Source organism: Liolophura sinensis, chromosome 10 (assembly GCF_032854445.1).
Source record: "Liolophura sinensis isolate JHLJ2023 chromosome 10, CUHK_Ljap_v2, whole genome shotgun sequence".
Classification (NCBI taxonomy): Eukaryota; Metazoa; Mollusca; class Polyplacophora; order Chitonida; family Chitonidae; genus Liolophura; species Liolophura sinensis.
The window spans coordinates 2,851,713-2,875,470 of record NC_088304.1 but is presented as its reverse complement, the minus strand read 5'-3'; the positions used below and the strand labels follow the sequence as shown (position 1 = coordinate 2,875,470).

At 40.6% G+C, this 23,758-nt stretch overlaps 1 protein-coding gene across 1 annotated transcript; it reads left to right on the top strand.

Moving 5' to 3' along the window:
• The first annotated feature begins 145 nt into the window (after positions 1-145).
• LOC135476668 (proteoglycan 4-like) lies at positions 146-18,837 on the top strand. Its single transcript, XM_064756772.1, has 4 exons — positions 146-513; positions 10,946-11,078; positions 13,654-14,551; positions 15,333-18,837. The coding sequence occupies exons 2-4, from the start codon at positions 10,997-10,999 to the stop codon at positions 15,571-15,573; spliced, it is 1,221 nt and encodes a 406-aa protein (XP_064612842.1). The 5' UTR covers positions 146-513; positions 10,946-10,996; the 3' UTR covers positions 15,574-18,837.
• Positions 18,838-23,758: the final 4,921 nt, after the last annotated feature.

Below are 23,758 nucleotides of genomic sequence, written 5' to 3'. Positions count from 1 at the left end.
TGTTGGACATGCACGCATGACCGGGTTGGCAGCAGCGAAGCAAAGTGGCCTAACATAGACTGGCAAATTGACAATAAAGGCGAAATCAAACGGGTAATAGATATCTGGAGGTGAACCGTGTGTTCGACATGCTAGGTCCAGACAGTGAGCGGCTAGCTGTCAAAAACATGGACGGTGTTCGGGGCGAGCGGCAGGTGTGGTATATACAGTAGCTCTATACCTGTGAGTGAGACGTATGGAGGAATTATATATACACGCGGCATCGGGCTGTCAGTAACACAGCTCTACAACTGTGAAATCAACAAAGGTGTTTGATCGGAGTTCGTGACAAGTGCATGACCCAGTGGCAAAGTGTTGTGACAAGATTTACACCTGTTCGCCTCGACTGTCTATATACGGTTTGAATGTCCACCTGGTATCCCTGAGGAACATTGACGTGTGTGTGATGTTGGCACAAAGTGGTGGACATACAGCCTGGTAATAAAACGGACTGGTATAGAGCATTAAACACAGGTATGTAATACTTAAACACAGGTATGTAATACTTAAACACAGGTATGTAATACTTAAACACAGGTATGTAATACTTAAACACAGGCAATAGGATGCAATACTAATGTTAATAGTCGTGCATGTACATGTATATACACTAGTATAAGCCGTATAACCCGTTTTAACGCACATTAACTGTGGAGTAAAGGCCTATATATAATTCCGCTTTGACGCATTTTCGATTTTGTCAGGTCGAATAAAAATATAGATAACTCGCGCTTTGATTGCAACTGTTCGTAAAAGCACCATGTTAAAGTAATAACTCTGATTGTACCACGTCATGTACTGCATGCAGGACTTCCTGTACAGGTTTCAGAATGTTGACACTTGCTTATTTTTTGAAGATTGACAAAAACAAAAAAAAACCCACTGATTTTGCTTCTACTTGGCTAAGGCAACTATAGTTAATATATTGTGGGCGGGGGGGGGGGGGGGGGGTTACTTCCGTTATTGGAAATATTTATTATAGTCACTATTTGGGCTTTGGTCAGCATCTCTGTAATTTCATCTGGTTTAGGTTCAGTGGCTTTATTTTAGCTGGGTCAATCTTATAGCCATTTCAAGCTATCTCTAGATCAATAGATGTGAAACATGTCAAAGTCTCATCCTTGGTATTGTGAAATGAGTTAACATTAAACAGATGAAAATATAGTCCCAGACGCCCGCGTATCTCTGAAATGGTCGTATTTCGGCTTATGGCAGGACGAGCAACAAAACGTCCAACTAACTAACTGTGCCAATAAATACTGGACCTTGGCTAGTTTCGTAGGATCCATGTACATTGACAAGTCTCCCCTAAAACTATATACTGGTCGTGAAAATTGTGGACATCAGCGTAATTAAACACATTAATAGGTTTCATATGATTCTGTTTGTTTGGTGTTTTAGTCAGTAAATAAATAAATCAGGTCAACAAAGTAGTTGTGGAGAAGGGTCGGAATTTATGGACAAGTGTGGTGGTTTGTAGAGAAGGGTAATGGTTTATGGAGAAAGGTGGTCGTCTATAGAGAGAAGTTGTGGTTTGTGGAGAAGGTCTTGGTTTGTGGAGAAGGTCTTGGTTTGTGGAGAAGGGTGGTGGTTTATGGATAAGGGTGGTGGTTTGTGTAGATGGTGCGGTGGTTTCTAGAGAAGGGTGGTGGTTTGTAGAGACAGTTGATGGTTTATGGAGAAGGGCAGTGATTTGCGGAAAAGGGTGGTGGCTTGTGGAGAAAGGTGGTGGTTTGTGGAGAAGGGTTTTGGTTTGTAGAGAAAGGTGATGGTTTGTAGAGAAGGGTGGTGGTTTGTAGAGACAGTTGATGGTTTATGGAGAAGGGCAGTGATTTGAGGAAAAGGGTGGTGGCTTGTGGAGAAAGGTGGTGGTTTGTGGAGAAGGGTGGTGGTTTGTAGAGAAAGGTGATGGTTTGTAGAAAAGGGTGGTGGTTTGTGTAGAAGGGTGGTGGTTTATGGAGAAGAGTGGTGCATTATGCAGAAGGCTGGTGGTTTCTACAGACAGTTGATGGTTTATGGAGAAGGGCAGTGATTTGCAGAAAAGGGTGGTGGCTTGTGGAGAAAGGTGGTGGTTTATGGAGAAAGGTGGTGGTTTATGGAGAAGGGTGGTGATTTATTGAGAAAGGTGGTGGTTTATGGAGAAGGGTGGTGATTTATGCGGAAGGGTGGTGGTTTGTGGAGAAGGGTGGTGGTTTTTAGAGAAAGCTGATGGTTTGTGGGAAAGGGTGGTGGTTTGTGGAGGAGCGTGGTGGTTTGTAGAGAAAGGTGATGGTTTATGGAAAAGGGTGGTGGTTTATGGAGAAGGGTGGTGGTTTATGGAGAAGTGTGGTGATTTATGAGGAAGGGTGGTGGTTTGTGGAGAAGAGTGGTGGTTTGTGGAGAAGGGTGGTGGTTTGTAGAGAAAGGTGATGGTTTGTGAAAAAGGGTGGTGGTTTATGGAGAAGCATGGTCATTTATTGAGAAGGGTGGTGGTTTGTACAGAAAAGTGACAGCTTTTGAGAAAGCTAGTGATTTGTGGAGAAGGGTAGTGGTTTATGGAGAAGGGTGGTGGTTTGAGGAGAATTGCGGTGGTTTATAAAGTTGGGTGGTGGTTTATGGAGAAAGTTGGTGGTTTATGGATAAGGGTGGTGGTTTATGGAGAAGGGTGGTGGTTTATGGAGAAGGGTGGTGGTTTGTGGAGAAGCGAGGTGGTTCTGGTTCACTCAGGGTTTTCTCCACAGGGTTTTGCCAACAACCCGACAACCTTTAACATAGTATAAAAACGTTTTCAGTACAACATCAAACACAAACCAAATAAATATATCAACATGAAATTCCTGAGGTCAACATCTTCGCTGAAGTAAAACTTAATAATATTTGCTGTTTGATTTGAGATTTGTAATGTGGAAAGACGCTTATACGTTGACATAAAAAAGCCCTTTGCAAGTGTAGGCAAGGAGTATGTGACATTGCACGAACATACCACATATATGACTTAAACATCGAATAGTAGGCTTATGACGTCACATACAGGTCGTATCAAGTTCGGAGTGCTCCGCATGGATCGATTTATGATGGCAATAAAGCTTCCGCTGATACAAAATCTAATTTAAGTTATTAATTTAATTTGAAGCAGATTTAACTTCCAGCTTTGTTCTGAACATTATATATAAGCTTGTATATGTATGTATATATGCTTAGGGTTTAACATCGTATTTAAGCATTTTTCAGTCATAAGATGAGGAGGAGTGATTAGGTGTGTGTAAATACACTGTGTCTTGTGGCAGTGTGAATCCATGCTGCCAAAGTGCCGACGCCAATGACATAAACGTGTATCACGTATAGATGTATGTATATTGGGGCATTTGATCTTTACCAGAGCCACTTCCGAAATGTTCCACCATTGTCATCATCTTGTTTAAGTGTATTCTAATGTTGTTTACCACACGTTTCACCAACCGTACATTTGACTCGAGACATCGATGTATAGAGTCTAGGGATACCCTGAATATATGTTCGCGCTTTCCCCCAAAACGTCATATCAAATATGTACGTACATATAATAAATTATATTAACCGCTGATAAGACCATGTGAATTTATATAACCTGGCGTGCCAGTGTGTTTGTTAATCAAAATCTAACATGTACATGCATGAAGAGCTGATATTACACGCTTACTAACTTTCTTATCATTGGGCTTACGCACAGCTGTATATGTCATTCTTGTACTAATGTCTAATGGGATTATATACCCACGGCTGATATCCCAGTCATCTTAGTTACGGCTTCACAATCGGGACGTGTATAGACATACGTAATACGAACGACTTTGGATTTATGTGTATTAGCTTAGGCACGGATTACACCATACAAAACCTATGTACGCCTATTTAGTGCGTAATTAGTACACTTCTGTTTAAATTTTTAAATTCTCATTCAACTAATTGAGTATTCCTCGGACGTATAAGTTTGTAAAGAAAGAACTTAACCATTTGCACTCGGTTTGTAAACTTGCCTTTCCATGGTAACTGCAGGTGCGAAGATTAAGAGTGATTTGATGTTTGTTGTCATGTTTTAGTACGTATACTTAGCAACCTGCGCTCATGATCTTCCAAGTTTCTTGGTCGTTAAATAATTATGCGCTTGGATGTTAGGCTTGTGTTAAAATACATATGGAGTAGCACCATACAAATATACAACGGTTTAAGTGTCAAACTACTATCCCCAAGAAACCGCACGAACAGTACTATAGTCATAGTCAGGATGGTACACGTTATAATAGTCGGCACTATTTGCTTAGTAACGAAGATACTCTTCGATTTTTTTCGAGCGACTGTACACATACACAGATCTGAAAGTAGAAACGAAGCTTTTAAGTTTATCTGCATGGGTCATGGTCCTCTTTGAAAAGCTGTAATGGAGAGCAAATAACAAGATCTAATTGTGCCAGAGAGCATGCTTATGTTGTCTGGTGGACAGAACAGAAAAAAGTCCACAGTTGTCGAAGATCTCTCGGATCATACGCATCAGGAAGCGTAACCAATGAAAAGTCTTTGTTGGACGAAATTGTCATTTTACGACCCTATACGGCACAAAGGCACTAACTGAAGCGAGAAGTGTAGGGTTTGTATGAAGGAGAGTTTGTGTTGGAACTGGCTGCACGTTTGTGAATTGTATTATAAACCTTTATTGCTTCTCTAATCCTCTGCGGCAACATACACAAATATGTGCATGCTAATAATAAGTTCATCATTATTTTTATTTACTTATTTTCATGAATAGGCAGAAATTCACGTGTATATTATTAAAAAGGACATGACCTTCCTATTCAGTTTTTATAGCCAGCAGCAAAGAGTGTGACTCAGGTGTTTCTCACCAGTGAGGCCCTGCCCATGCCGACTTCCTCCGCGGTCGGGCGTGAGAAGGTCTTTGCCAGGAACCTGCGGACGGTCGTGGATTTCCCGCGGGCTCTGCCCGGTCTGCTACCGACATAAAGTTGGCCACCGTTGTAAAAATGAAATATTCTTAAGTACGGCATAAAATACCAATCAAATAAATAAACAAATACACTTTTGGATTATTATAGGTCGCAGAAGTAACATATTTGTTTGTCACTTTGCTGTTAAATTGTAAAAGTTGTAATGCAAACTTTTCTTCAAAAACATTTACAACATGGTAATTAAAAGTGTAAAATATTAACTATTTGTCGAAGACGATGCAAAGCTGCATACATTTATTAAACGCGTGACGTCTAATAAATTGTTATTAACATCACGGCAATGTTTTCACATAATGCTGCTTAATCCATGGTGCGAAGGGGGCTTGATGTAAACTTGATGCTATTTAAACATATACAGGAACAGTAGTGTTTAGCATAGTAAACAAGGCCATAAGGACTTGCCAAAGTTCGGGTGTTTTCTCCGGGGAGTCCTGTTTCCTCCACTCATCACGCTAAACGCCATGGTGTAAAAATTCTTCAGTAAGCCTTTAAATAACAATCAATCAACCAGTCGGTCTATATCAGTCAATCTGTAAATCAAACATTATTAACATGTAGGATTCGATTATTCCCTTTTTCTCACCTTGATTTGACTGGAGAGCTTAAAAATATGTATTTGACAGTCACGGTCCGTCAATCAAATAGTTGTTAATTAACAATCCTGTTGTTTTTTTAATCGCCATTTATTTTTAATGATATCAAAGCGCTTGTCTTTAGAATATAAATAAAAGTATGTCTTGATATTTTTTCCAGGTGGTTGAAGTACATGTTATGAGAGTCATATCCTGGTGAAATCTTTTCTTAAAATAAACTGAGCTGAGCAACATTTACTTGTCAAACTCTATTCCGATATATCGCCGGTTCCTAAGACTTCAAAGGTGAAATCGGTCAGATCGTTTCATCGTCATTAAAGTATTTAAAACTTGGACTGATAAATTATTGTAGAAAAAACACAATGATAAATAATTCCTTCACAGGCCTATTTTGGTTATAAAATTGATCTTCAGTACGCAAACAGACTGTCCCCGTCAGATCAAACGATCTATTTAAAAAGTTGCCTAACCAGTTGTTATGAAATCAGTCTACCAAAATGAGAAAATATTAGAAAATCATTAGATAAACAAAGCACAACACCTATGAATTAGTTTATTTGTCAGATTGAGTACTATTTATTCTCCGTCGTGTCCAAGCTATCATTATCAGCAATAAGAGACTTCACAGGCTTTAAAAACGTCCATACTTGAGAAAACCGCTTTTTGCTGTCATGGCTAAGTGCTAGTGTACTATAGCTAATTGTCTCATAAAGACACCTACAAATGTATGATGATGTATGATACCAGCAGGAAAGATGAAAAGTGTACATATCTTCGCTCTGCTTTGATAAAAGGCGGGATATTGCCAGTGAAATGCAAATTTGTAAAAGCACGTAAAAATGCTTACATATGGCTTGGCTCACGTCGGCATTAAACCATGTCAACAATTATAGATGTGGCAACAGACAGTGCAAGGTTGAAGCGGTGCTGACTGGATACCGTACCAGTCCCATACAACCATGCTGATGGTCCCCTACAACAACCCTGATGGTCCCCTACAACAATGCTGACGGGTCTTCCTGGCCGCTTTGTAGGTTTTATTGACAGCATTCAGGCAGAATCAAATTGCATGGAAACTAATACCAGTTAGGTGGCGATCGTGTGCTAGTTGGCTACTGCACTTAACCTAGTAGTATAGCTTTGGAGTTCTACTTCGTTTGTTACTGACGGAGGCTAATTAACGCAGTGATATTCCACAAAGTACCTCCCATAAATCTTACCCTCAGTTCGGACATATATGTAGAACGTTCGGAAAAGATATTAAATTCACGACCCAATTCCGAAAGTTGCCTTTCCGTTCACCAGTCCATTCATATCTGGCCTGGTGTTTTCTATAAGCTTGCTTACTTTGCTCTGTTTACCCTCGAAGCCTCCCACACAGGTCTTTATATACGTTTGTTGGTTCATGGTTATTGATTTGGGGATCGATGTGATGCTAGTAGAACCCGTGTAGCTGCCTCTAGGGTAGTAACCCTAATTACCCGACCTTGCATATCTCGTATAGAAACACACCGGGCACAGTTTCTGCCCTTTACATAAATATAATGTGCGTATACGTAATACGTTTCTGCGAATATAACAACATACGGGAGTTTTAGAGGTTTACAGGTTAGAAGGTTAATGGTTACCTGGTAATGTAGACTCTAAATATACCTGGCTTTATACTGTCGGGGGATTCAGAAGCAAACCGTAAACGCACACAGTAATTGGTGATCAATCACGGTATAGGTGAACAGGGAGGTGTTTCTGTCAAAGGGTGAGCGAGGTGTCTTTGTTATTCACTTGTACAGTCGTACATACGATGTGGGATGTAACTCAGTGAGCTCGTGAGTTGATTATGTAAATGCTTTATGCTCCATGCATGTATAGGTAAAGCAAACATGTTTCTCCAGGCACGTGCGATTACGTTTGTGATAATGACTGGACTGTAGATAATCCGATTATAGGAATTATGTAATTACACTGGCTTTGTTTTTTCTCGTTGCCTCCTCGCAGTTGTCTAACGCCTGCGTTAATGCTTACAGACAATCGAGCATGTCTCATTTTTAAGGCACCGGGCGAGAATTTGTAGCTGAGGTGTCTTGATAAATGTATATGGCCGGGGTATAACAGTGTATCGAATGTATGAAGCAATCACGTTCGCGGAAATACAACATTACTGTATGTAGATTTACAAGATTTATGACCAGGTCAGTAATACCGTAAAGTGTGCGAACCTATAGCCAGGTGCATTTTCACAAATCACTCTGATCCATCTGCAATGTTATATTTTATCAATATTTTGAACGCAGACCAAAGAATCCCTTTCATACTTGAACACTGCCTTGATGACAACACAGCGTTATGAGTAATTTTAGACCAGTGGTATCTAATAAATTGCAGTAGTCATCATTCCATTTCTTATTTAGTTCTACTTAAGCCACGATGTAAAGGATTAACAATTGACATCAAGGCATTTTTTACCTAATTCTGGGTAAACCATGGTGTTAAAGATTAACATGACTGCGTTTACTTAATTGTGCTTGAGCCATGGTGGTAGGGAATATTTGCTGCGGATAGTTTTTAAGCGTTTATATGAACGGTTAGAATAACACGTTGGTCGAGGTAAATTGACAAAGGTTCGGATTCAACAGCTACCCAATCAAAATACAGATAATAGCGTAATCATTGTCATCGCTTTCCAGGTTAACCTGACTCTGCTTAATGCCTCTAGGGGCTGTATACGTTTCTGCTTTTAAGGATATATGAATAGTTTTATAATAAAACCCTAACCAAATTGACAATGGGCCCGCATTTCACCGGTTGTCTGTAGTCATTTGCTATCACTCTGTCGTCATTGCTGTAGACTTTTATATCATGATTGGTGAGAGGATGGTTGGGTTTGTTTTCCCCTGAACTTCGTGATGAAAGATGGCTTTTGTCGACCATCTTATATTTATTCATCTTGTTTTGACTTTCACAACGCCTTGTCGTGAAAGCAAATGAAAGGATATCTTTCAGCCATACAAGCCCCTCACAGCACCATGGCTTAAGCAGAATCAGATATACAAATGAAGTGACGTTAACTGCAATTTATTAGACGTCATTGGTCCAGAATGTTCATCTTTCGGTCAGTAGATCCATGTGCCATGTTTGATTTCAAACGTCAAAGATATATTCATGTTGTTAACGCGAAAAAGCACAAATTATAGATGCTTCCTTCAAACACGCCGCTTGGCTGGGTGCATGCCACCAGTACTCAGCTTGTATGTAGTTCGTGTTTATGAATAGATAATAGCGATTGGAGATTAGTTCAAGTTTGCAAAAATAGACTATATTTCAGCATATTATTGTCACTTTTGTCCGCGCGTTTTGTCCGTGCGTTTTGTCTGTGCGTCTGTCTGTGCGTTTGTCCGTGCGTTTGTCCATGCGTTTGTCTGTGCGTTTGTCCGTGCGTTTGTCTGTGCGTTGTCTGTGGGTTTGTGCATGCGTTTGTCTGTCCATTTGCCAGTGCGTTTGTCCCTGCGTATGTGCGTTCGTTAGTCTGTGTGTTTGTCCGTGCGTTTTGTGTATGCGTTTGTCTGTGCGTTTGTCTGTGCATTTGCCTGTGCGTTTGTCTGTGCGTTTGTTCGTGCGTTTGTCTGTGCGTTCGTTTGTCTGTGCCTTCGTCCGTGCGGTTTTGTTGTGTGTGTTTGTTCGTGCATTTGTGTGTGCGTTCGTTTGTCAGTGCGTTTGTTTGTGCGTTTGTCCGTGCGTTTGTCTGTTCGTTTGTCTGTGTGTTTGTCCGTGCGGTTATGTGCACATATGTATCGGCATGTACATGACATCGTATAAAGGACGTCAGTGAATAGTTACTACTATTACTTCCCCTGCGGTGTTTTCTTGGCGACCGCTACTAAGGAGCTACATAAATTAATTAGAGATGGCAAAGTCGTGGAAATGGTAAATGAGGACAAGTATTGATGACCTTAAATCTAGATGTCAGAACCGACATTCGTGTACCAGTCGTCAACCAATACGAGTGAAATAAAGATATGTCATTTTATGTCAGAGGTCGTGACCCCAATTTAAGGAATGCTGCAAGACCCGTAAACAAAGGATTTACAAGCATACATTACTGTGCAAAAAGTGTAATTCATAAAAAAATGTAAAAGTGGATTAACCATATGAGTTAATGAATCAGTTAGCAAATCACCACTCAATCATTTGTATCCGAAACCTTTGATGTTTGTTCGGCCCTCCCAGTCAGTGTGCGTGTGGAAGCTGTAATATTGATTACCTGTAAAAGTAATGGCGTTGTAGGTAGTAGCCAATGGCGTGTTTGAAGCACGTGCTGCGTGCATTATTAATGATGCAGCGGACCTGTTATATCTAGTGATGCATAACCAGGCCCTGGCAGCAGCCAACGGTGGATCCTAAATAGACAATAGACTAGCTAAATCTGTAGACTGTTGCCAAATACGGGTAGGATTCCCCACGTGAAATGCAGGTCACAGGTCAGAGGTAGGTGTTAGTCAATTCTTGCTTCAGGCCACTCAAAGGAACAGGTTTTTTGTCAACGTGTTTAACCGAAAGCTAAGACATTTCGTTGACGGAGAGATTTACTGTTAGCTTAAAGACTTCATAGAGCAGCGACGACAGTATGAGAGCTGACAAATGGTAGCACGCAACTGGAGACGTACGACCTCTGGTCATTTCACTTCATTTAGGAATTTATTCTAACAGTTCGTTCTTTATGTTTAAATACTAACGAATTACACGCCCCAAAGTACCACGGCATTAAGAATAAATATGCAGTGATGCTGATTGCAATTTATTAGACGTCACTGATCTCGTATTACTTATAATATTGTGCTGTCATGTATTTAACATACCAGTATAAAAAAATATTAAAACAATGCAAGGGGACTTGGCCTTGAGAATGCTAAGCCCACCCGTGTCACTCCGGGATGTGCCCTACCAATCGATCTACTCTATCATAAATTGAATTTCCGGTTGTAATTCGCAGCGAATCAGACCATATTAATGAATACTAGATAATTAAGTGGTTCAGAGAGAGCCTTTTGATGCAAAGCTTCATGCATGATGAAACGTATGTTGTGGAACCTTTTTCTTCACACCTTTTGACCTATTCAACTAGACAGTGTCAGTTTCAAAACAGAGTTTGCCAAGCAAAAGAAAAAAAATGAATTTTTGTGTGGAAGTTATTCCTGGTCTAAACACATTATTAGGAAAAGGTATGCAAAGGAAACACCGGTGATTCCTAAAAGCTGCAAATTTGCATCATTTAGGTATAGTGTTGTCACAATTATGAGACATTTGGTTTAATTATCACCTCTACTTTGTGTTTTCCAGAAACCTGTTGGAGGTAGTTTATCTGACAACAAGAATTAGCAAGCAGCGGCAATGAAGGAGATCACTTACGGATGGTACCCATCGGCCAAAGACGTTTACCGAAATGCCGCCCGATATCACAACAGCCCTTATGGTAAGTCCCATTGTCCCATCGAGGTCCCTTCTACAATCAGAGCGTTAGATCGGCAAACGACGTGTGTCGAAATGCCGCCCGATACCATAACAACCCTTATGGTAAGTCTCATTGTCCCATCTACAATCAGAACGTTAAATCGGCAAACGACGTGTACCGAAATGCCACTGGATACCACAACAACCCTTATGGTAAGTCTCATTGTCCCATCAAGGTCCCTTCTACAATCAAAATATTAAATCGGCATCGACGTGTTCCTAAATGCCGCCCGATACCACAGCAACCCGTATGGTAAGTCTCATTGTCCCACCGAGGTCCCTTCTACAATCGGAACGTTAAATCGGGAAACGACGTGTGTCAAAATGCCGCCGGATACCACAGCAAAACCAATGGTAATTCTCGTCCCATTGAGGTCCCTTCTACAATCAGAACGTTAAATCGGCAAACTGCGTGTGCCGAAATACCGCCCGATAACATAACAGCCCTTATGGTAAGTCTCATTGTCCCTTCTACAACCAGAACGTTAAGTCGGCAAATGACGTGTGCCGAAATGGCGCTGGATACCACAACAACCCCTATGGTAAATCTCCTTGTCCCATCGAGGTCCTTTCTACAATCGGAACGGTAAATCGGCGTAGGACGTGTGCCGAAATGCCGCCCGATACCACAGCAACCCGTATGGTAAGTCTCATTGTCCCATCGAGGTCCTTTCTACAATCAGAATGTTAAATCGGCAAATAACGTGTTTCGAAATACCGCCCAATACCACAGCAACCCGTAAGGTAAGTCTAATTGTCCCATCGGGGTCCCTTCTACAATCAGAACGTTAAATCGACAAACGACGTGTGCCGAAATGCTGCCCGATACGACAACAACCCTTATGGTAAGTCTCATTGCCCCATCTACAATCAGAATGTTAAATCGGCAAACGACGTGTGCCGAAATGCCGCTGGATACCACAACAACCCTTGTGGTAAGTCTCATTTTCCCATCTACAATCAGAATGTTAAATCGGCAAACGGCCTTTGACGAAATGCCGCCCGATACCATAACAACCCTTATGGTAAGTCTCATTGTCTCTTCTACAATCAGAACGTTAAGTCGGCAAACGACGTGTGCCGAAATGGCGCTGGATACCACAACAACCCCTGTGGTAAGTCTCATTGTCCCATCGAGGTCCTTTCTACATCAAAACTTTAAATCGGCGTAGGACGTGTGCCGAAATGCCGCTGGATACCACAACAACCCTTATGGTAAGTCTCATTGTCCCATCTACAATCAGAACGTTAAATCGGCAAACCACGTGTGTCGAAATGCCGTTGGATACCACAACAACCCCTATGGTAAGTCTCATTGTCCCATCTACAATCAGAACGTTAAATCGACAAATGATGTGTGCCGAAATGCCGCTGGATACCACAACAACCCCTATGTTAAGTCTCCTTGTCCCATCGAGGTCCTTTCTACAATCGGAACGGTAAATCGGCGTAGGACGTGTGCCGAAATGCCGCCCGATACCACAGCAACCCGTATGGTAAGTCTCATTGTCCCATCGAGGTCCTTTCTACAATGAGAACGTTAAATCGGCAAACGACGTGTGCAGAAATGCTGCCCGAAACGACAACAACTCTTATGGTAAGTCTCATTTTCCCTTCTACAATCAAAATGTTAAATCGGCAAACGATGTGTGCCGAAATGTCGCTGGATACCACAACAACCCTTATGGTAAGTCTCATTGTCCCTTCTACAATCAGAACGTTAAATCGGCAAACGATGTGTGCCGAAATGCCGCTGGATACCACAACAACTCCTATGGTAAGTCTCATTGTCCCATAGAGGTCCTTTCTACAATCAGAACGTTAAATCGGCAAACGACGTGTGCCGAAATGGCGCTGGATACCACAACAACCCCTGTGGTAAGTCTCATTGTCCCATCGAGGTCCTTTCTACATCAAAACTTTAAATCGGCGAACGACGAGTGCCGAAATGCCGCCCGATACCATAACAACCCTTATGGTAAGTCTCATTGTCCCATCGAGGTCCCTTCTAGAATTGGAACATTAAATCGGCAAACAACGTGTACCGAAATTAGGCCCGATACCACAACATCCCCAATGGTAAATTTCATTGTTCCATCGAGGTCCCTTCTACAATTGGAACGTTAAATCCACCTTAAGGCAGGGCATTCCTACCAATGATTAAAAGCCTCTTTTAACACAACTGTTAATAACAGTTTCACCTACTGCTCGGCTGCTTTTAGCGACGGTGCTGTAGGGGTCATTTAAGTTGCTACTATTTAATAATTTAAATGAACAGTTGGAATAAATCTCAATCGGGTCTATAATACTTTATATTTTGTCCAGTAGTATGTGTAATGACCAGAAAGTTGAGTACATGATATATTAGTGCCTGTACAATGATTGCACAAAAGCGCACTGTAGTCCTGTCCTAGAATTCAACATCGCAACATGAAAACGTATAAAAATAACAACAAAAACAAAACACAGGGAAGGAGCCTTGTCTGTCGTCCTCCAGAATTTTTGGGAATTGATGAAAGCCTCGTCTTTCTTTTCAGAACTGGAATGCATGTTCCGGTTTCAGAATTCCAAGTACCACAGCGGACAGGTAACCCCTCCTAAACCGACTATATCGCTAGGATTAAAGGATCCACCTGGGCCAGATGTCAGGTATACACCCGCGCCCCCTAGGGGATCACAGAGTGCAGCCCGACAACGGGGACAGGTCGACTTGGAGCAAGGGTCCCCATTCTTGGTCATTAAACCAGCGCCCAGAGTCAAGTCCAGCCCTATCCCGACTCCAAAAGAGGTCTGGGATAAGCCGACGAAAACAGAGGCTACTCCGATCACAGTTAGCCCGGAGAAAATCCACCAGCCCCAGGGGGTGAAGTACCCAAAATTCTTCTGGCCGCCTCCCAGGTACGATTCAACAGAAGAGCTCAGGCAGTGCTTGCTGACCCCCGAAGGGCCTCGGACTCAACCGGTCCCCCACCGGGTCAATTTTAGGAGCCCTCTTGTCTCCAGGGAAGAGCTTAAACGGCGACCCAACCGCATCAAGAGTGCCCCGCCCACTCACATACAGCCCACCGCTCGGGCCCCGACACCTTGGGCACCCCGACAAAGACCCGTTCAGTCTGCACGACCTCGTCGGTCCATGCCAAGAGTACAGTTTCCTGATTCTGAGCGCCCACAAACCTCACCCGCGGTCAAGACAACGTCTTTAACTCCCGTTCCCAAACGGGAGACTCATTCCGCCGAGCCTGGGGTCACTTGCACGGAGAGTGCGCAGAGTCGACCTCAGAACCCGACCCCTAACATCGCTGATCTCTCCCTGGAGGACCCTGGGGACGATAGTGACTCCGAGGATGAGGCGGATACCTCTAAAGACGAGTATGACGAGGCCCTGGAGAAATACGGTTGGCGAGCTGAAATACACGGAGATCCGTACGGCCTCAAGTGAGTTTAACCTTTCAGCTTCAGGCACTTCCACGTTGACATTATTTAATGGGTTTAAGAGATTCAAACTTGGCCTAACAGGCGGCTTGAAACGCCCACTTACGATCTACTAGTAGCCTTGTGTATGAATCCGGAATTTTGGGTTATAAAAGAGCAACTTTCAGAGCAATTTATGCACATTTATTAATTGATTTTGCTGGCAAAACTGCAAAATTACAGTTGTTGAATTGGCCATTCACAAAAAGTACAATTTTATTAATCCACATAGAATAATTGCTTCAGCATATGTCCGTGTAAACACGTTGCAAACATATGAACAAGCTGAAGAATTACAGCAGATAGCCAATTCTAGCACCATGGTTCAAAAAAAAAAGTTTAAATCACATTCAGTTTTCGGAGGAGCCTTCGTGGCTCAGTCGGTTAGCGCGCTAACGCAGCGTGATGACCCAGCAATCTCTCACCAATGCGGTCGCTGTGAGTTCAAGTCCAGCTCGTGCTGGCTTCCTCTCCGCCCGTACGTGGGAAGGTCTACCAGCAACCTGCGGATGGTCGTGGGTTTTCCCCGGGCTCTGCCCGGTTTCCACCCACCGTAATGCTGGCCGCCGTCGTATAAGTGAAATATTCTTGAGTACGGCGTAAAACACCCATCAAATAAATAAATCTAATAAATTCAGTTTTCTGAAACAAAGTAACGTACTTCTAGCTTCTAAATACGTGCTGTATGAAGAAATTACTCCTTCAGATATTATTGTTTCTTCAATATTAAGTTTTATTTTTGCAGGAGAACTAGTAAGCGTCTAACCTATACGGTTACGTGCGATGAGCCCGTCATCCCACCAGAGCCCCCTGGCGGTCACATGGAGAATTGGCAGACATTTTTCCTGAACACCATACCGTCTCGGCCGGCCACTTACACCATTCACAAAGAATGGATGTCAGAAGTCATCCACGCAAAGCGAATGCAACTTCAAAAGAAACAGGGTGTAAACTTTAATTTTAAGAAATACGCCTTCGCTTACTAGGAGTGCGTAGAATGCGATGCATTTCTTCTGAGAAAAACAAATTTATGTACAGACTACAAATTATTATTCCCATAAGGAATATTTCGGTTTTGATAGCTTTATCGTCATAAAGTTGAGCATACTGCGTATTTAGTCCACATAATATCTTCTTACGGTACCTATTGACTGTTAGTCAAACGAAAGGCTATTTGGCAATTTTGTTCTTTTCTCTATCAGAACAAAGTAAGAGTTCTATGTATGTTGCTTCGGTTTTCTCCCGACGCTTCAGTTGTTTTGCTCTGATAAAATCCCTGGAAGGATATGAAAATCTAGATGAAAACACCCGAAGGATATGGAAATCTAGATGAAAACACCCGAAGGATATGAAAATCTAGAAGAAAACACTGGAAGGATATGGAAATCTACATGGATGCACTGGAAGGATATTTTAAATCTAGATTAAAACAATGAAATGATATGAAATCTAAACGAAAACACCCGAAGGATATGGAAATCTAGATGAAAACACCCGAAGGATATGGAAATCTAGAAGAAAATACTGGAAGGATATGGAAATCTAGACGAAAACACCCGAAGGATATGGAAATCTACATGGATGCACTGGAAAGATATGGAAATCTAGAAGAAAACACTGAAAGGATATTTCAAATCTAGATTAAAACAATGGAATGATATGAAATCTAAACGAAAACACTGGAAGGATATGGAAATCTTGACGAAGATACTGGAAGGATATGGAAACCTAGATGAAAATACCGGAAGGATATGGAAATCTAGAAGAAGACATGGGAAGGATATGGAAATCTAGACGAAAACACTGAAAAGATATGGAAAATTAGAGGAAAACACTAGAAGGATATGGAATTTTTTACCAGTGTAACTGGAAGATTTGAAGATCTTTATTCACGCCCTTGTAAATCTTACATCTCTTGTAGCCAACTGGCTGCATTGGCCTATGTATCCGATGTTCATTTCCTCGAATGTTCACGTATTACAACACGACGTGTTATAATAAGACGTACTAAGGAAACATACTCCTTGCAGCGCATGATCCACTCTCTACGCTCGCTTTACATGACTGCCACCACTAGACAAGCAGACCTTTGGAGCTTGTGAGACCCACATAGGCTTGTTTAAGCTTAGCCGCACCTCTTGCGTCCTCTCGCGGGTCTATTTAATCAGCATTCGTCAACAGAATTGTTGACGGCTTTGGTTAAAATTGTGTTGTACATTAGATAAAGAAAGTGCATGTGTGTAAAGCATTGGTAGGAACAAAAGTAGAGACAGAGTTGTTGTGTTTTATGACATCACTTCCTGCCTGATCACCGTGACTCAGTGACCTCAGCGTTGTTCAAGATTTCTTTATAAAGTAAGGAATACGCGAGGTAAGGCCGACTATTAACCTGAAAATCATGGCTTCAATTTCTCCGTCACATGTCACCTCACGATCCAGTGTCCATTACGGCTAGCCAGACTACAGTCAAAAAACAGCATTAGTATTTACGGTTTTAGTATTTACTTTTCATAATCAATTAACGAACATTTCAGCACTGAATAACTCGTTTTGTGAACAGAGAGTTGTTTCCCTTGGCTAATAGCCCATATGGAAATGGATAGTTGGTTTTGAAACTGAAATTGAATCATAAACGTTAATTGTTTTTATTATTACCTGTATATTGTTTTATTGCCCATGTAACTGGTTAAGTCTTTAGGGTAGGATATTAGGGTAGGAGAAATATTTTAAAGGCAATGACAAAATAGGCCTTGTTTAAAGTCGAATTCCCTTGATATTTTTTTCCCATACCGAAGTGGTGCCTAACTGGTCTAAGGACATACGCTAAGAAGACCCAAATATGCTACATTTTCGTACGGCTGAAATATTGATCATTTCTTAGCTGTAATATGGTGACCTTTCTAAGCTCCTATCCATGTATTTAACTGTATGATTTACTAAGTGTGACTTTTGTTAATTTGTGCCTTATAAGATATTATACTATTCTGTCTTCGAATGTCATTGGAACTTTATGGAACCTAAATGTTGCGGTCAGCAGAAAGAGAGCTAAAAACTGTAGCTGAAAATGCCTACCCTAATTCTTCTAATTTTTGGAACAGATATTTGTAGTGATGAAAGTAGAATATTACATTTCTTTACCAGTCTTTTGGAAAAATTATAGATATGAGTACGTTGTTCATTAGATTGTCCAATGAGGTGAGAAAAAAGAAACTCAATATTCCTGCTACATTTACATATACATGTATATTGGCTAAAATGAGTAGACCAGGTGTCTAAAAAAATAAAGAAAAATAGGGAATACTTATTTTATCTTAGATTTTTGCCACTGTATTGAATGTCATTTTGATATGGGGTGTAGCAATAACTTTTTCTAGATTTATTTATTCAGGTTTAAATAAGCTTCTTGTAAAGTTCACTCATGTAATGTGTGACTTTGCATGTCACAATCAAATCTTCACAATCAATACAAGTACCTAGTTTCGGGTCAGAGAAAAGAGGGAATAAACTCAAGGGAGGCATACAGTATTAGTATGGCCCTCCGAGTCTCTATCTTACACCCCAAACATTTACTTCAGTTAACAAAAGGTAAAAATTAAAAAATATGAATGAACTTATTTTGGATAGTGTTCTAACGGTCTTTCTTTTGATGCTCACTTCATTTTTATGTTTTGTCTTGTTTTAACTCTACAGTGTTACTTGCAACACGCTGTATCTGTAGACTGTCCATGTGCATAGTAGGCAATCGTTTAAGGATAAAAACGAAAGTGAAACCGAAACACTTCGAAGACCTCAGCAGAGATAGTTCCGAAAATTTGATTATCTAACCTGAGTTAGTAGCTCAGAAAAGTTCATTAGAAAATAGTTGTCTTAACGTATTAGTTTTAATGAAATATATATTAAGAAATCATTATAGCGCTACTTCCATGACAATACATAAGCCTATATTCACTTGGTGTAATTAATGCCTAAATGGATATTTATTTAAAAAATCCTTTATTTTCCAGCGAATGTTATACATATATCAGGTTAACATATATTTTAATCTGTATTAATATATAAAAATATTAACCATTATGTGTGCTAAGATGATTTGCTATCATTTTAATCTCTCGGATTTCGAGATTTCGTGTAAACAGGGCGCTATATGACCAAGCTACTGTAAATATTGACTCGTTTGTTATGTTCGTCTGAATGTGCTATACCATAATTTAAGAATTGTCATCAAATGTTATAATAAAACCCTGACAAACTGAACGTATTCCACAGGTAATGTGTGACCAGATTTTCTTGGTTTACCCCTCTTTACCCTCCCTATGCATTAATTGTATGTCAGCAACTATATCCAGTACATTGTTTGTCTGGCTGTGGCCTCACGTCAGGAGCTCTCTCAGGTAGGCCTATATTGTACGGTGGTTTCCTTGAGCGCTGTCCGTATAATACATTCCTGATTATGGCGTGGAGCACCAGTCAAGTAAAACAAATATAAGTGAAGTGGATCAAGGTATCACAGTGACGATACTTATACTTGTGTATAGCATTATCTCTATTCTAGTGTATTCATCGAAAATACGTAAGATGAAAGTGATCAACACAATTTAATGACTACTAACGAGCGAAATGTTGGCGAATGTCAAATAAAATAGCGTATTAGACTTTATGAGCATATGTGTACAAAAGAAATGAACATATAAAAATGAAATGTTGTTTTCGGATGATCGAACATGTCACAACATGTGTGGCAAAGTCAAACCTTTTTTAAAAAAATAGAATGCATTTCGACAGCACAAACCTTCGCCACAGATGAATGTACAAATCACGTACTAAACAAAGGGACAATACTCCATATGGCCTCTCGTAGTGATGATGCATCCGTTAAGAACTTCCTAGATCCGGACCTTAGGCATTCAAATTAAGTAACAATTTCTCAGATATTTACATGCAATATTAAGCTATACTCATGAATACAAATGAAACAGCAAGCTGGTTTCAGCCATTAAAAAGAAATAGCAAGTTGTTTTCATGTTTTCACAGATGAAATAGTATTTTGTTCTCAGCAAAACGAAATAGCCAAGTTGTTCTCCGCGATTCAAAAGAAACAGACAAGCTGTTTTCGACAACCCATCTAGCAGAAGGTAAGAAACGGCGGAAAGGGATGAACGTAAATTATTACCTGGGACCGGGTCCATGAACCTTACTTAACGTTAAGTTGCCCTTAGCTAAGTACACTGTATATCTCTACAACGTACGTTGTCACGGTAGTTAAGGGCTTACTTAGCTAAGTGAGCTTCATGAAACCGCCCCGGTATAGACAATGCACAAATCTGAACAACCAAGCTCACCAGTGTCGAATCGAACTATCGCTACCTAACCAGACTTGCCGCTAACTAGATCTGAGGGAATCTTTGGGCTGACATTCGTATACCAGCCATTAATCAAACTGAACATTCCAGATCAATAACCGCAAGGCCATTTCCCAAAACGACGTATAACACAGACCATCTAGGAACTCAGAAAGTAATTAGGACAGAATCTTGCAAAGAGAAACTGTCAAGAGTTTTCAATAATGTTGGAAAGGCGCAAGGTATATTGTAGTGTCAAAACTGAAACTGTCCCTCGTGTCGTAATGACTCAGATGTGGCGGCCTAGTCAAGCCGAGGCGCTTTCATATTAAAGGTGGATTTGTTACGGTCATACTTCTCGTCCGTTTCATTCAACCTTTAAGCAACTCGCTGGCACTTGTCAGGAAATCATTCCTGCAATAATTTAAAATTTTGAAGATATCAAATGTAATGGAGATGTACGAGTCAGATATTTAAATAAAACATTTTTCAAAGCCGAAAGATTTATTTATTTGTATATTTATTTCATTGGTGTTTACGCTGTATTCAAGAATATTTCACTGATATGACGACTTCCAGCTGAACCCAGAGGTTGTTGAGAGTTTCCCACGTTTCGATCAAAGTACGTGTGTGTATGTGTAGAGGCGAAAGCGTGGTGTTTTGGCAAGTGATAATTAGATATGGAAATAATCTAAGAATAATATTAGCAAAACTATTCGCGACTTATAGATTTCTAGAGAATATTTTATCAGCCAACTTTTACCTGTATTAGTTGTTAGCCATTTCTATCCATGACACTAAGTCGGGAGACCCGGGTTCAAACCCGGATTGGTCATACCACAGACTTTAAAATGGTTCTTGTTGCTGCCTCGCTTGGCGCTCAGCACTGAGAGGTTAGATCAAGGAAACAGGACTGGTTACTCGTGGCTATTATAATGGCAACTTAGTGGGGGCCGGATTTCATTTCTGGTGTCTTCGGCATGATACTCAGTGGTGACAGCACTTTGGCGGCATGAAGACACAATTTTTGTACACAAACTAATGACTCCTCCTCGTCATATGACACAAAAATTATTGAGTACGACGTTAAATCCCAAGCATTCATTCATTCATTCATACAAAGATGACAATTACTGTCAGAGTGTGAAGGCAGGCAATTCTTGTCAGCAACACCAATTCCTTGTCGCAAAATACGAAAAAAACCACTTGTGAATACGTTAGCAGTTGTGTTTAAGTGGTGTTATGGGAAAGCCGAAATGAAGAAAAATATGGGTGTTTCTCCTTGGCGAAGTGGTATTCCCTCTTCCATAGGATGCCTTCATAAAGTTGTGATAAAATAGACGAATGATTATGACTTCTATGTCACAATACTGGTAACATTGGAACGGATACTTGAGATACCACCAAGTGAAATGGTTTTCGAGGTCAAATGAGGAAACCAGAAAAATCTAGACCGAACGGAGAAAGGAGAACCGAACGAAAACGACCAAGGCATAGTGAGTTTGAACATGGCGTAAAATACTAATCCAGCACCTTCTAATTTTAATTAAATCATGTATACAATGCCAATAAAATTACAGGTCTATGGCTTTCTACATTTTTATTAAAATTTGTGAATCAATAAAATATATGGTTGTTATGCCATCTAAATATTTTGATTAAAACATGCACCATATCAATGAAAATTGATATGAAAATGAAATCATCAACCACAAGGCAAAGTATGTGTACACACAATGACTCCTCGTTGTCATATGACCAAAACAAGTACGGCGTTAAACCCCTATTCATACATACATGATACATGCACACATCAACCGCAGGGCAAAGTATGTGTACACACAATGACTCATCATCATCATATGACCAAAACAAGTACGGCGTTAACCCCCTATTCATACATACATGATACATACACACATCAACCGCAGGGCAAAGTATGTGTACACACAATGACTCATCATCATATGACCAAACAAGTACGGCGTTAAACCCCTATTCATACATACATAATACATACACACATCAACCGCAGGGCAAAGTATGTGTACACACAATGACTCCTCATCGTCAGATGACCAAAACAGTATGACGTTAAACCCCAAGCACACATACATGATACATACATACATGATTCTTACATACATCAACCACAGCTACCCTGTAAATCTTCCCAAACTCGAAATATCTCGTTTACATCTCTGCGGCTTTACGTCAGCAAATTTTCCCAGCACCCCGGCTCATATCGGTATATCAAAGTCGAGATGATATACTCCTCTATAATTAAAAGAAAAGACAACACTATGCCAAATGACTAATTGCTTCGACAAACTATCCAACATAAGGTTTAAAAAGCGTAAGCTTTAATATTTGTAATGTTTGCAAACCTTAGATATCATAGTTTAAAGTAAACTAAAACGTGTACATTGACAAAATCGAAAGTGCCGCCTCCTCAGCAATTTATATCAATCAGGTACGAGTTTTTTCTGCAGCACAGCTGTTTCTGCTAACGTAACTCGATCCCTGTTTTATCTTGTAGCTATATGTGAGCGTGGAGTGACGTAACATCGCGTTTCCGGTTTCCCTAACATGGCGTATGTCAAGGTCTCGCGAAAATTCCAGATTAAAACTTAATTTATTAAGTTTCCGAGTACATGAGAATCGAAACTGATGTGGCCATATTGGTCAGTTCCCAACCCCCTTCCGAAACGAATTAGGGTTATTTCTTTCTTGTCTTTTCTTTTAAATTACAAGTAAATATCAACGCACTTGCAAACTGTCCCATGTCCAAACCACATTTCAAACAAATCTAGCAGCTGCACCTTACAATGACTTACTGTCTACCCTATCCAATGGCAACATACTGATACGGGTTTACCAGCCGTTGCACTATCCCCGTAATGATGAAGGCCAAGCGAGGGTCGAATGGGCGAACAAAAAACGGAACGTGAACAAGTCAGTACAGAGAGTGGCTAATACAACTATGACTTTTGTAAGACTAATAAGCGTCTCAGACGATTTACAACCAGTCAAGGCAGCTTTAGCGCAGCTTTTCTCTATATAACCAACGGACGAAAATTCATCTCAGCATGGCCATTATTTGTTAAAACCTTAACTTAGTACACCTCGAAGTGAAGTTATATACATTTTTGTCCTCATGGTAAACTCTAAGGGTTTTTTTCCTGAACAGTCAAGCAAAATTCCGACATATTGAAAAGTGTACAAAACAACATAATAGTAATATCACCAACCTACGTACGCCCATGATGCAATATAATTCTGCAGCAAATTAAATAATGAGGCAAACTAGACAGAAACGTGTAACCCCACTAACATACACAACATAATCTGATATAAATATTTAAAAAATAATAATATCAATGGTCATACAAGAGCATGCCAATTCCTTGGAATGTCATCATCACTATAATATAGAGTCTTCTTGAGTGTGCACAGTTAGACGTACATTAGCTTGTTTTGACAATAATGAGGGTCTGCCCGTCTTTTTTTCATCGAGTTCATCATCGCTGTCCGAATCAGCACCAGCACAGTTCAGGTTTCTCTTCAACATTTTAAGATCACGTCTCACTGTGGAAACATCTAACAATATAATGAAAGCGATGACGGCGATAAGGATGAAAATACCGGCTGAGCCAACAGCAATGGCGGACGGTCGGCGGTCAGATGCCGTGAACATCGGCGAGCCTTTTTCAACGGGATCATCAAGAGCAGCATCAGTATTAAAAACAACTTTTCTCAGTGTCACTACGTCTGACAGAGCATCAGTCGGACACTTTCTACAATCAGTCGAACAGTTCCTTGACACAGTTAC

Bases quoted from the DNA above. Each gene is read 5' to 3' on its own strand.
- LOC135476668 (XM_064756772.1), top strand. From the start codon at position 10,997: ATGAAGGAGATCACTTACGGATGGTACCCATCGGCCAAAGACGTTTAC. The intron at 11,079-13,653 runs GTAAGTCCCATT...CTTTCTTTTCAG, and splicing joins ATATCACAACAGCCCTTATG to AACTGGAATGCATGTTCCGG. The intron at 14,552-15,332 runs GTGAGTTTAACC...TTATTTTTGCAG, and splicing joins GGAGATCCGTACGGCCTCAA to GAGAACTAGTAAGCGTCTAA.